Below are 14,110 nucleotides of genomic sequence, written 5' to 3'. Positions count from 1 at the left end.
ACGATAGATATAGGGATCGTCAAGGGGACGTCCCTCATGAGACGAGAGGCGAGAGGTCGGAGAGAGAGGCCTAGAAACAAGCTTACTATCAAGAAAGTCATGGCGCTGAAGTAGTTGATGCGCATATTTGCGTTGAGTTAGATGAAGACCGGAAGAAGACGGAGTAACCTTAATGCCCAAGAAATAATGGAGCGGTCCGAGATCCTTCATAGCAAATTCACGTTGCAAGGTGGCAAGAAGAGCCTCCAAAAGAGAACAGGAGCTGTCGGTGATAATAATATCATCAACGTATAAAAGAAGAATGAGAGTGCCAGAAGAGGAATGAGAAACAAACATCGAGGGATCCGCCGTATTGCCGACAAAATCAATTTCCGAAAGAAATGAAGTGAACCGCTGAAACCAAGCCCGAGGTGCTTGCTTAAGGCCATAGATTGCCTTGCGGAGACGACATGTGTTGAGGAAGAGGGGTCCACAAAGCCTGGTGGTTGTGTCATATAAACTTCTTCAAAGAGAGCCATGAAGAAACGCATTCTTCACATCAAGTTGTCGAAGAGACCATCCAGAGGAGAGCCGCTGAGAGAACAGTACGAATAGTGGTCGCCTTGACAATGGAAGAAAAAGTCTCATCAAAATAAATACCTCGTTGTTGTTTGTAACCCTGAGCAACAAGCCGAGCCTTGAGACGCTCAAGAGAACCATCCGCCTTCTGCTTCACTTTGTATACCCACTTACACAACCAATGAGATTAACGGAAGCAGAAGGAGGAACAAGATCCCAAGTAGCATTAGTCAGTAAGGCATCAAATTCTTCAGTCATGGCAGCACACCAATTTGCATCCTGAAAAACCTCATGAAAAGAGGTAGGCTCAGTAGGAAAAGGAGAATGGGCAAAAGTGAGTAATGAGGTAGATTCTGTGGAATCCTTAGTCATGGAGTGAGTGAGCATATAATGTGTATGGGCAGGCAATGGAACCACAGAGGATGAATGAGATTAGATAGTAGCAGGCTGAGGAGGTGGATGATCAGAGGTGGAAGATGGCACATTAGTAGCGGATGAAGATGGCGCATCACTAGCGGTTGAAGGTGGCGCATAAATAGTGGATGGAGAAGGAGCAGCAGGCTGGCTGGCATGGCGTCTGGTATAGAACCGAAGTTCAGATGGACCAACAACAGTGGCAACATTCTCATGACCAGCCTGTGGAGCGTTAGAATTCAAGCTAGAAGGAAATATTGATAAGTTCTCAGACGGTGAAATCGGTGTGTGTGAATCATTGTCAGGAGGAGAACGTGTGAAGGTGAAGCTAGAGATCGCATCAAGAGTGGAAGGACTTTCACCCAGTAAAGGCGGATTAGAGGGAAAATTTTGAAACATTTGCAAGTTGGAAAGAGAGGAGGAGGAAGAAGAAAATTTAGAAAGACACGAGTAAGAAAAAACATGTTCAACAAATGTAACATGACGAGAAATGAAGACTTTACCGGTGTTTGGATACAGACAACAAGATCCTTTGTTTGTTAGAAAGTCCCAAGAAGACAAGTGACCGGGGAGAGAGCTTGTCAGCAGTAATGTCCTGTACATCAGGATAACATAAACATCCAAAAATTCTAACAAGTTGCAAGTTAGAAAAAGCACAACCATACAGAATGTCATATGGCGATCGTCCTTGCAAAACAGTGAGCGATGGAATTCTATTCACAAGAAAAACGGCAGTTTGAATAGCTTCAGCCCAGAATCGAGAAGCTAAGCAAGCTGAAATAATAGGCTTCTAACAACGTTAGATAAATGCCTATGCTTCCTTTCAGCAAGACCATTTTATTGAGGAGTATAAGGACAAGAAAATCTGTGAATAATGCCATTTTGTGAACAAAGAGTAGAAAACTTCTTATTTACAACTTCAGTGCCATTGTCGGACTGGAAAATTTTAATCGAGCTATGGAATATGTTTTGAACCATTCTTTTAAACTTCAAAAATTTGTCAAAAACTTTATATTTTGATTTTAAAAAATAAAGCCAAGAGAACCGAGAATAATCATTAATAAAAATAACATAATACTTGTAGCCAGAGAGTGAGGAAACAGGTGATTGCCACACGTCCGAATGAACAATATGAAGGGGAAAAGCAGATTGAGATTCTGAATCATTAAACGAAAGTTTAACATGTTTTCCCATATTATAAGCATTGCAAACAAATAATTTTAAAGTAGAGTCTGAGACAATTTTATTATTTTTAAGAATTGTAGAAAGAACAGAAAAATTAGGATGACCTAATCGTCTATGCCAAATATCACTATTAACCCTAGATGCGACCAGTGCTAGCTGTTGCTTATTTCCGACACTTGCAACTTTAGAAGAGAGTGGATAAAGTGATGTTTCCGAACTTGGACATTGAAGAAGCTCCGTCCCGATTTCCTTGTCCTTCACAGAAAAACCAAAAGAGTCGAATTCAAAAAGGGAATTATAATCATGACAGAACTGGCGTACAGAAAGTAAATTTTTCTTAATAGAAGGAACAATAAGAATATTTTTAAGAGCAAAGGATTTAGAGGAGGAATGCAACTGAGTTTCACCTGTCTGAGTAATATTAAGTAAATTTTCATTACCAACAAGAATTTTTTCATGCCCTTTATAAGGTTTAGAAGTTGAGAGAATAGCAGAAGTTGCGGTCATATGATTAGATGCTCTAGTGTCTGGATACCACACTTCCTCACCAGATTCATGAAGGTTCATAGCAGCAAAGGTTTGAGGAAGATTATCTGCAACAAAGGAATGGTTGAAGCGTTGTCTGCATTGAAGAGCAGAATGATTAAACTTGCCATAGATCTGACATTGTGTGCCAGACTTTGGAATGTAAGGTTGATGAGTCGGAGTATAAGATTGTTGAGAATTATTAGGTTGAGAATGTGAATAGGCTCCAGGAGATCCACGACCAGGATATGAGTTGAATCTACCGCGATGTCCTCGACCCCCGCGCTATCTACCTCCATGACTTCCACGACTTCCGCGTCCACGATTTGCATAAAGAGCTTCATCGTCGATGGTGAGAGTGGCTGGTGATGTCGTCAAACTAGTACGACGTTGAACTTCAGTTTCCTCTTGCATTAGAAGTGGACGAAGTTGTTTAAAAGTGGGCTTATTTCGATGTGTATTAAAGGCACCGACAAAACCTCTTATATTCTTTTGGTAACCCGAGAAGAACGGTCATAACCAAGTTATGGCCTGACTCAGTTTCACCAATCGCTTGTAGAGCATCACCAATTGATTTAATGTTTTGCATATAATCGCTCGTGCTCATTGAACCTTTCTTGATGCTTAGCAATTCGGACTTTAGAAAGCCATGGAAGCAGTTTTATCAAGAAAATATGCTTCAATAGTTTTCCAAGTATCCTATGCAGTTTTAGGAGAACTAGAAACGACCATCTGTAATATACTAAGAGAAAGGGTGGCATTAATCCACGAGAGTATAGTGGTCTCTTTCTTTTTCCTATTTTGATATTCTGGATTTGCACTTGTTTTCTTATCAGAAGTTTCGATAGTGTAAGGCGGTATTGTACCAGTTCCGTCCACATGCGAAGTAACACCAAAACTCTCCAAAATATTAAAAAATATTTGTTTCCACACCAGATATGTGGAATTCATGAGTTCAAGTGGTATGAGAGTTTTGATGTTAACCACTGGCAGGTTCGAAGAAGAAGACATGTTACCACCAAGAGAAAAAAAAAATCCACCACGAGACAAACAAATCTGAAAAAAAAGATCAAGTAATCACAAATCCAGTGGAAAGAGGAAAAGTGAGTCAGAGTTGAACCCGAGATGAACCGGCGGGCAGCACCAACGAGACAAGAAAAAACTTAGAGAGGCTGAAATTACTGCATCAGACTATTGAGGCTGAAATTACTGTAGCAATAACACTGTAGCGCCAGTACTGTAGCAGTATTGGGCTGATAAAAGTCTAAGGATAAGAAGAGATAGAATACCAAAAGAAAAAAGCACCTATGAAAGAAGGCGAGACTTGTGGTCGATGATGGCTATGGATCGATATCCCCAAATTAAGGTTCCTGCCCTGATACCATGAAAGAAGGGTAAAAGAGCATACCTTCTTGGGTTCTATTGATGAAATTATATAGTACAAGAGATAAGTCTACTATAGTAACAATGCCTACTATAGTAACAATACAACTAGGATTACATATCATATAATTCTATATCATACTATATAATCCTACTCTAAATATGTCGTAATATACAATATTCTAATATAGCATAAAATACTAAATATGTCGTAACAACAAGAAGTTACTATAGTANGCATAAAATACTAAATATGTCGTAACAACAAGAAGTTACTATAGTAACAATACAACCATTATTACATACCATATAATCCTATATCATGCCATATAATCCTACTCTAAACATGTCGTAATATACAATATCCTAATATAGTATAAAATACTAAATATGTCATAACAACAAGAAGTTACTATAGTAACAATACAACCAGGATTACATACCATATAATTCTACTCTAAATATGTCGTAATATACAATATCCTAATATAGCATAAAATACTAAATATGTCCTAACAATAATAGTGGTCCTGGTTAGGATGATAGTGGTCCCCTAAAGTTGAGTGGATGGTTGGTTGAATAGTATGATCTAACGGATGAAAATGGTCAAAGAGGTAGATCTAACGGCCGAAAACTTATGAGTATAAAAAGGTCTATACTCATAAGAGTATAATAGCCGGACTCTCTCTCTCTCTCTCTCTCTCTATATATATATATATATATATATATAGAGTTTTCCACCGTTAGCACCAAGTACCAAGCACTTGGTGCTACCGAGTTTTCCACCGTTAGATTTAACCCTTTGATTATTTTTACTCGTAAGATTATACTATTCAACCAACAATTTACTCAACCCTAGGGGGCCCACATTATCCTAACCGGACATTCCTTCATCCAAGGGCCGAAAATCTAATAGCACCGATAACTTGGTGCTATTGATAATATTCTAGACTAGTTCTATATATATATATATAGTCCGGCTACTATACTCTTATGAGTACAATCGCCTTCGTACTCATAAGTCGTTTTCGATGATAGAGCTTCTAAATCGACGATCCATACCATTAAGCATTATCTAGAGCATTTAAAATTTCTAGAAATCAAATTAATAATTTTTTGACATCATTTACCTTACGATCAAAAGATCTCAAAATTGACAATTTTTAACGGCCGGTATGAGATAGTTGCTAGTTTAGCGGTGTAAAAGAATCGAAATTAGTTGTATTTTTTATAAAAAAATTCTATTCACTACCTAGATAAAGATCAATAACTCCGATCTTAAATTAAAGGATCGGATCATCCATTTTTAAGACGTCATTCGATTTTGACCGTTCATTTTCTGCCCGCTTGATGAACTTTATTATGATTTCGAAAATTTATGAAATTTAGTTTTTAGAAGTTTCAAAATTTAAATACTCTAGATTATATTTAACGGAGTGGATCGTCGATTCGGAAGCTCTATCATCAAAACAACCTATGTGTACAAAGGGCTCTATACTCATAAGAGTATAGTAGCCCTACTCTCTCAGTCTCGGTCCGTTTCTCACAAGGGGGGGGCCCCGGGGGGGGGGCGGGGGCGGGCTCAAGGTGGGGGGCCCATCTCTCCCTTCAGGGGTCGAAGCGGTCGGCTCGTGCGTGCGGGTCTCTCGGATCTATATGATAGTACGTATATACTATATAACCGTATATACTAGTACTGTGAGGAGTAAACATACAGTAGGCATAATATAGTATATACCATACGAGTGGCTACTATAAAGCTCTTATGAGTAAGATCCGCCTTCCAATTCTAAGTTGTTTTCGATGATGATGACTCCAAATCGACGATCCCATCACGTTAAACGTATTAGTAGCATTTAAAACGTCTAGAAATCAAATTTATGAATTTTTCGACATCATTCTACGGTCTTCACGATCAAATAGGTAGCAAATTGACAATTTTAACGGCCGACTATGAGATCATCTAAGTTTAACGGTGTAAAAGAATAGAATCGGTTGAATTTTTTGATTAGAAAATTTTATTTACTACATAGATAAGATGCCAATAACTTTGAGCTTAAATTGAAGGATCCGATCAATACTATTTTAAGAAAAACGTCGTGTTGATTTTGACCGTCATTTTATAACACCCGCTTGATGAAACTTTATTATGATTTTTGAAAATTACGAAATTTTATTTTCTAGAAGTTTCAATACCTATAATATATTTAACGGAGTGGATGGTACGATTCGGAAGCTTCATCATTGAAAACAAGCTTAATGAATACGAAGTGCCTCTATAACTCATAAGATATAGTAGCGCCTAGCCTATATAATAATATATATATATATGGAATTAGGCTTACTATATCTATCTATAGTACCGGAGCTCAGGTACTCATAGTCTAGTTTTCGACTCTTAGGGTGTTCAATATTAAGATCGCACACTGTTAAAGTATGATCTACGGGTATATGAAGTTCTTAAGAATAAAATTTTTCGTTTTTTTTTTTCGACTTCGTTACTCTATAAATAAATTATGTTCAATGTGACGTAGATAATTGAATAAGTCTTTTAACAATTTGGTATAGGACTTTTAATATTCAAGATCAGAATGTTAACACTTAATCTAGATGTTTTAATGTATTTGTTATCAAACGTTTGAGAGAAATTTAGATTCTTCTACAGTCGTTAAACTCCAACGTGCTCATATTGGGAGGGGCGGGGGGGGGCAGTGTGGCGCGAGGGAATTCACGGAATTTTGGAAGAGTTGTTGTGTCATCAAACGCTAAGCTATGCTCGAAAAACAATCTAAAATTCTATCTTCTAAAAGACTTTAAATCCCTAAGATAGTTTTAGGTGTGGTATTCGTCTGATTTGAATACCCTAAGACGAACACCAGGGAATATAGTACACCCCAGAGCCGGTACTATAGATAGTATAAGGAGACGCAGCTCTCTCTTCTCTCTCTCTCTCTTCTCTATATATATATATATATAATATATATAATATAATATATATATATGCAGGCCTGGTATAATCTATCGGTAGCAACGGAGGTGCCTCCGTGCTACCAAGTTGTTTTTCTGATGCGGCTTCAAATGACGAGTCGGCTCTCGTTAAGCTTGGATATACTAGCTATTAAAAGTATTTGGAGAACTAATTTCATAATTTTATCTGACATCATTTTGGGCTAGTGATCAAACAGCGTCTCCAAATTAACAATTTAAATGGTCAGCATATGATGCGTTTTTAAGTTCAACGGATGTAGAAGTATCCAAATTAGATGAAACTTTAATAAAGTTCTGCTTAACATCTAAATAGCAGATCCCAATACTTCGCGATTTGAAATTTGAAGTCTTTATGAACTTGTTTTTTATGAGTTTTCATTTCAGCCGTTCATGTTTATAACTACTCGTTTTTTTGGGGGGGGATAGGTTAAATGATGCGAAAAATTTGAAAATTTAGTTTTCTCAAATACTGTTTAATAGTGTAGATGAAGTCTACACGAGCCTGGATCGTGATTAGAAGCCACGCATCTATGAAAACAATTGGATAACAACGGGAGGCTCGCCGTGCTAGCCGGGGGCGGGGTGAGTAAGGGGATAGCCGAGCGGGCTAGCTCTCTATATATATAATATAATATCGCTAGGCACTATGCAACAGTAGCAGGATTACATTAGGTTTATAATCAAAAAAAATTAGTGTTGGTCTTGTTAGGAGAGAAAAATGACTTAAATGAAGATGAATGGATCTTGGCAAGCACATTGGGCTAGTTCTGCTTGCTTTCATGCTAAACAAATGGCTGCCCATGTGCTTCGCGAAGGAATGGCGACATATACATACATATCGTGCCTACTAACGCGCTTTTTTGGGCGCCAAATACAATAGCCCCTTATAATTTTTTTTTTTTAATGCCTTCAAAAATGTTATTTGGCAAAATGGCCCGCTGCCTCCTCAGCACGCATGCGGCCTACGTTACGCCATCGCGGGCGGGGCTGGGCCAGATGTTAAGTTGACACCAACCGGTGAACCATTCACCGTGTTCAATACAAAGTTTTTGTATTGGACACGGTGAATGATTCACCGTGTCCAATACAAAATAGTTAAGATCGAAATATTTGTATTGGACACGGTGAACCATTTACCGTGTCCAATACAAATAATTGGACACGGTGAATGGTTCACCGTGTCTAATACAAATACCTCCAACTTACTCATTGTTGGGGTATTTGTATTGGACACGGTGAACCATTCACCGTGTCCAATACAAAAATTTTGTATTGAACACGGTGAATGGTTCACCGTGTTCAACTTAAACACCTGGGCCCGCCCTGCCCGCGTGGCGCTGACGTGGCGCTGGCGTGGCAGGGGCAAAGCCATTTTTGCAAATAATTTTTGGACGGGCTATTTTTGCAAATAAAATTTGTCAGGGGGCTATTTGCAAAAAAAGCCCCCACTAAACACTTTATGTACCCTTTTCCTTCTAAGTCTGTCTTCAAGGTGGCCTTCAAATGTGTTGGAGCTGGTTGGACATATGCAGAAACAAATGTATTGCATATGCGATGGCAATTGAAAAGTAAATGCTAATTGTGGAATGTGTTTTTTTCTCCTTTGTTTTTCACATTTTTGGAGCACCCTGCTTGAACCATTTAAGTTATAATAGAAGAATATGGTGTCCAGTGTGCCTGCATGTTGACTTAATGTGGACTAGGATTTAGCTTAATTCCTACTCGTGAGGTCTTCTGAATTCTAACTTCCATAAAAGTGACAAATGATTAATGGCAATAGCAATTGTTGGGTATGTGGGTCGTGCTCATCCAAATAACCTTTCGAATATTTTTGCTAAAACCACACACATTGCCCAATACTTGTTTTGGACCTTTTTGTTTTTATTAGTACACTCGGCTCAACGCAATAAGATTACTTTCTGGTTTCTTAATCCTCCAGCCAGGTGCTGCACTGAAGCATGCCAAGGAGGGAACCGAGAGTTCTGCCTTTTGGTTTGCTCTTGGTGGAAAGCAAAGTTTTACCAGCAAGAAGGTCACACACGATGTTGTCAGAGATCCTCACTTGTATACCTTCTCATTTAATAATGGTTGGATCAATTGCTCCATCTTAATTTTATATTCCTTCTGTTTGGTTCATCTACTGCAATTGTTTTATAAACTATCTGTATCAATTGATCTAATACTTGATCTACTTTTCTTTATTTCTGCCTTTGTGTTCATGTGAATTCCTCAGGAAAGCTAGAGGTTGGCAACTTCTCCCTTTCTGTTTGTAAATTGGTGTTCTGCATGTCCAGCATATATAGTTTTATAATATCTATGCATCTTCTCTCTCTCTATCTCTCTCATTTCAGGTTAATGAGGTTTTCAATTTCTCTCAAGACGATTTATTGACAGAAGACATGTTGATACTGGACACACATGCTGAGGTCTTCATTTGGGTTGGTCAGTCAGTGGTCTCTAAGGACAAACAGATAGCATTTGATATTGGGCAGGTATGTCATGGACATAATTCTCTTTTCTGATATTTTGTTTGATTGTATCTAATCAGAAGTATGTTATGCAGAGATACATAGAGCTTGCAGCATCCTTAGAAGGGTTATCCCCTGATGTACCACTTTATAAAGTCACAGAAGGGAATGAGCCATGTTTTTTCACGACATACTTCTCCTGGGATGGAACAAAGGCAGTGGTATGTCATTATATCTTGAACTATTTCCTGTGAGTTTCCTAATCATTCTATTTATTAGTATGCTGAATGAACTGATCTGTATGAAGCATGCACAAGATGAGTATTGTGTGGTGTATTAAAGATAGCCCAGGAAATTGGGTTGTTCAAGAATATGTTGGTTAGGGCAGTAAACTGGCTTCCATATAGTAGTCTTCTCGTGTTTCCATTCAATCTCTACTGAGTTTTTCTGAAGGTGTGGTCATTTGAAAGATGATTAATGCTGTTACTGCCTCATGACATCTGAAAATATGACTGAATCAAAGTGAAAGATACCCAACAGATAGTTATGATAATTTCGGCATATGATGATAAATTATTTATAAACTGTCATAGCTTCAGCATTTTTTTTCTTAATATGTATGTAATGAATTTTAGCAGCCACTAGTCAAAAGGGTCATTTAACAGTGACTGAGTGCTAAAGTTTCAGCTCATAATTTCGTGGAGAAACAACCAACAAACTTTTAAAGAGATCTGAAATTGATGTATATTATCCTTTGTAGTGTGCGGGTGTGCGCGTGCTTTTAGCACTGTATTCTGCATAATAATACATGTGACCTTTGTTCTTCTCCATCCTTAAAATTTAAGAGCAGAGCGTACGTGTGCACTTTTTTTGGTATTTAATATGTGTAATCTAATGTGTTCTCGTTTCTGAATTTAGCACATATTATGAGCCACACACCATTATAAACTTGTTACCTTTTCTGACAGGTTCAAGGAAATTCTTTCGAAAAGAGGCTCTCTCTTCTTTTTGGAACTATTCTTCGTACGTCGGAGGTATGTGCTACTTGACAACTGTTTCTTGAGGAATTCAACTGCATTGCATTGAACAGCTTGTTTTAAAGTATTAATTAACTTAATTGCATGCCCAAATGAACTGAACTACTGGTTAGTTATACAATTGCTGATATTAGATGATATTTGATTATGTGTTTAAGAGAAGTCATCCGATTTCTGAGTTTTAGTTTTCCTTTCTTGTGAATTTATATTCGAGTCTTGAGGACTGATGTTTTAGCTGTGTAGGTTGCGGTAGTGCATTAATGTACTACATGAGGTTCTAATAAGGAGAACAGTTATGCAGAACTACTCCCTTACTACTGTTTAACATATTTGCTTTGAGGTGCAGAAGTAGATTTTTTTTTTTTTAGATCGCTTCTTGATGCTTCGGTACCAAAAATTGATGCAGCTAGTAAATATTATAAAACAAATCACAGTGTGCTTTGAGGCAACACTGTCACGGTTGAAGACAATCATTAAGTTAACAAAAAAAGAAGTCTGATAGTGTGTTCAGAGCCTTTTGAATACATTATAGCCAAATTCTGCATCTCTGCATGTCAGTAATGAAATCACGCTATGATTGATTTGTAACAAGTTTGTGATTCCCACTAGGTTCTTACATAATATTATGGCTGTAACTTCTGCTCCGCCCTATTAAAATGTGCTATTATTATTAGACGTTGTAGTTAGGCATTCATCTATGGATGCTCTCAGACTGAGGTGCAGTCATATCTGGATATATGAAGTTATCTGCAATTGTTTTTTTAGTTATTATAATTATCTTCTCTTGCAGTCTAATGACAAGTCAAAGAGCTCAGGGAATGGCGGACCAACTCAAAGGGCGTCAGCATTGGCTGCCCTTTCATCTGCTTTCAATCCATCATCCAAAGCAAAACTTGCAAATACAATACCAACTCGTCCAAGCCAAGGGTCTCAGAGAGCAGCTGCAGTTGCTGCATTGTCAACTGTTTTAACTGCTGAGCAAAAGGGTTCTTCAGAAACTTCCATTCCACGTTTTAGCAGATCCTCTCATTCACCTGAGAAGACTGTCACTGGTAAAATGATTTTTTTTTTCATTTATTTGTTTGATAAAGCAACAAGTCTAGAAGCCAACATCTTTCTTCGGGCTTTTTTTGCAAATAGCCCCCTAACTAATTTTTTTTTTTAAATTGGCCCTATCAAAAATTTATTTGCAAAAATGGCCCGGGTCCCACCACGTCAGCGCCACATCAGCGCCACGCAGGCGGGGCTGGGCCATGTGTTTAAGTTGAACACGGTGAACCATTCACTGTGTTCAATACAAGGTTTTTGTATTAGACACGGTGAATGGTTCACCGTGTCCAATACAAAATGGTTAACTGCGAGGTATTTGTATTGGACACGGTGAATGATTCACCGTGTCCAATACAAATAATTGAACACGGTGAATGATTCACCGTGTCCAATACAAATACCCACAACTTAGTCATTTTTGGCTAAGTTGGAGATATTTGTATTGGACACGGTGAATTCACCGTGTCCAATACAAAAACCTTGTATTGAACACGGTGAATGGTTCACCGTTCTAAGTTGGAGATATTTGTATTGGACACGGTGAATCATTCACCGTGTCCAATACAAAAACCTTGTATTGAACACGGTGAATGGTTCACCGTGTTCAACTTAAACACATGGCCCAGCCCCGCCTGCGTGGTGCTGACGTGGCGCTTGCGTGGCGGGACCAGGGCCATTTTTGCAAATAAAATTTTGACAGGGCCAATTTTAAAAATAAAATTTATCAGGGGGCTATTTGCAAAAAAAGCCCTCTTTCTTCTGTTATCTTTTCTGAGAAATCGCATGTACTTTTCTTTATATGAGTCCTATTGTTTAGCCATTAAAAGTTTGAGGTACATGTCACTCTCATTGAATTAGTACCATCTTCAAAGAAATGATGTTTCATCAAATAAGTCTGTTCATTTAGGGGAACAGTAAAGGCCGTATTTGGAGTTGTTCTTAATTTACTATGTTGAATTGTGTCACTCGGTAACATTTTAACATTGATTACTGCTTTGATGTGAAGAATAAAATAAAAAAGTCAATTTAGTAGTCTCCTTTTTCTTATGTTAAAAGCAGTTGTGACTTTGCGAGGGGACTTGCAATAACATACTTTTAGCATCATTTAAAAAACTCAAAAATAATGAAGCGCCAAATGCAGCGTAATCTCTTTCCTTCTAATGTTATGCATCAAGTAAATGGAAAAGGCATGTACTTATAATGGGTTCCTGATTGCTTTCTGACAGACTTTTGTACTCTTCTGTAAACCCTCATGTTGATTGGAGAGTAATATCTAATCTGCTATTCTATGGACTTAACATATTGCAATTTAAACTGATCTGCTGAAGACAAAAAGACGCTACTATATATTTGTCTGAGGTGGAAGTTTTAATACTTGATGCAGAAACTGCAAAGACCGGAGCTGCTAGCTCTGAAGGGGGAGATCCCTTGGAGCTTTCTGCTGCAGATAAGGAAGCTGTAGAGGGAGACAGATCGTCTTCTGTGAGCAGTGGAGCAGATTCTGAAGTATCGCAGGAGCAAACAATAGATGAAAATATCGGGGAAACAACATTCAATTATGAACAATTGAAAGCCAAGTCAACCACTCCTGTCCGTGGAATTGATTATAAGCGAAGAGAGGTTTGTCCTTTTGCTTGGTTTTGAGTTATTCAATATATATGCATATGAACAGTTAAATAAGTACTAATCTTTGATGTTGAAATATTTGGGTTGATGGTATTTGAACAGTCAAGGAATATATGGAGGACTCGATAATTAATTTCTTTTAATTTGGGGTTGTTTCTGTAGGGATACTTGTCTGATACTGAACTCTGATTGCTTTTATTTTGGGGTTGTTTCTGTAGGCATACTTGTCTGATACTGAGTTCCAGACGGTGTTTGGTATGGCTAAGGAGGCGTTCTATCGTCAGCCAAAGTGGAAGCAGGATATGCAGAAAAGAAAGGTGGATCTCTTCTAATACTACCTGTCTGTGCTGGTGCTTATCCCACTGTTTATTCTATGAATTTCTTGGTATTCCGTTTGTAGATTTCCTTTATTGTTATTTATAGTCATGAGATGCAGTCGTGTCCTCCGGTTGGTTTCATTTGCCGTTGGATGACCTGAATTCTACCTATGGGTGATGGTTTTGTGAGGAAGTAGGCATTCTTTTTATGTGTTAATAAGAAAATGTTTCTGCTGTTGAAGTGTCTAGTTTGCTCGGCTTGTTCTGATAAGGATTCATATTGTATACATTTTCGGTTGAAACGATTTGGACTGTCTAGTTAATGGTGGTACACAATGCGAAACAAAATTGCTGGGTGCTCATATTTTTATTTTTTTCATATTTCTACTGTTGCAAAGCATTTCCTTAAATGGATCTTTGTGTAAAAAATGTGCATGAACTTGTGGTTGATATCCCAGAAAAGATCTCCGTATTGTTTGTTAAGAGTTGCTTTTTTGTCAGCTTGTCTTCAATATTCAGTTCTCATCGGTCTTTCGACTGCTTATTTTAAGGATCATGT

The 14,110-nt window shown here is 37.9% G+C and overlaps 1 protein-coding gene across 2 annotated transcripts in view; it reads left to right on the top strand.

The window, feature by feature from the left end:
- LOC109723872 (villin-2) overlaps positions 1 to 13,932 on the top strand; it is a 32,841-nt gene extending 18,909 nt beyond the window's left edge. For both annotated transcript variants that reach the window (XM_020252364.1, XM_020252365.1), the window contains exons 16-23: positions 8,993 to 9,140; positions 9,287 to 9,297; positions 9,405 to 9,545; positions 9,617 to 9,742; positions 10,490 to 10,555; positions 11,349 to 11,610; positions 12,993 to 13,228; positions 13,453 to 13,932. In XM_020252364.1, the coding sequence (XP_020107953.1) occupies positions 8,993 to 9,140; positions 9,287 to 9,297; positions 9,405 to 9,545; positions 9,617 to 9,742; positions 10,490 to 10,555; positions 11,349 to 11,610; positions 12,993 to 13,228; positions 13,453 to 13,566 (1,104 nt within the window). In that variant the 3' untranslated portion in view covers positions 13,567 to 13,932. The remainder of the gene's footprint in view (positions 1 to 8,992; positions 9,141 to 9,286; positions 9,298 to 9,404; positions 9,546 to 9,616; positions 9,743 to 10,489; positions 10,556 to 11,348; positions 11,611 to 12,992; positions 13,229 to 13,452) is intronic.

Source organism: Ananas comosus, linkage group 18 (assembly GCF_001540865.1).
Source record: "Ananas comosus cultivar F153 linkage group 18, ASM154086v1, whole genome shotgun sequence".
NCBI lineage: Eukaryota > Viridiplantae > Streptophyta > Magnoliopsida > Poales > Bromeliaceae > Ananas > Ananas comosus.
This window is presented reverse-complemented; position numbering and strand designations above follow the sequence as displayed.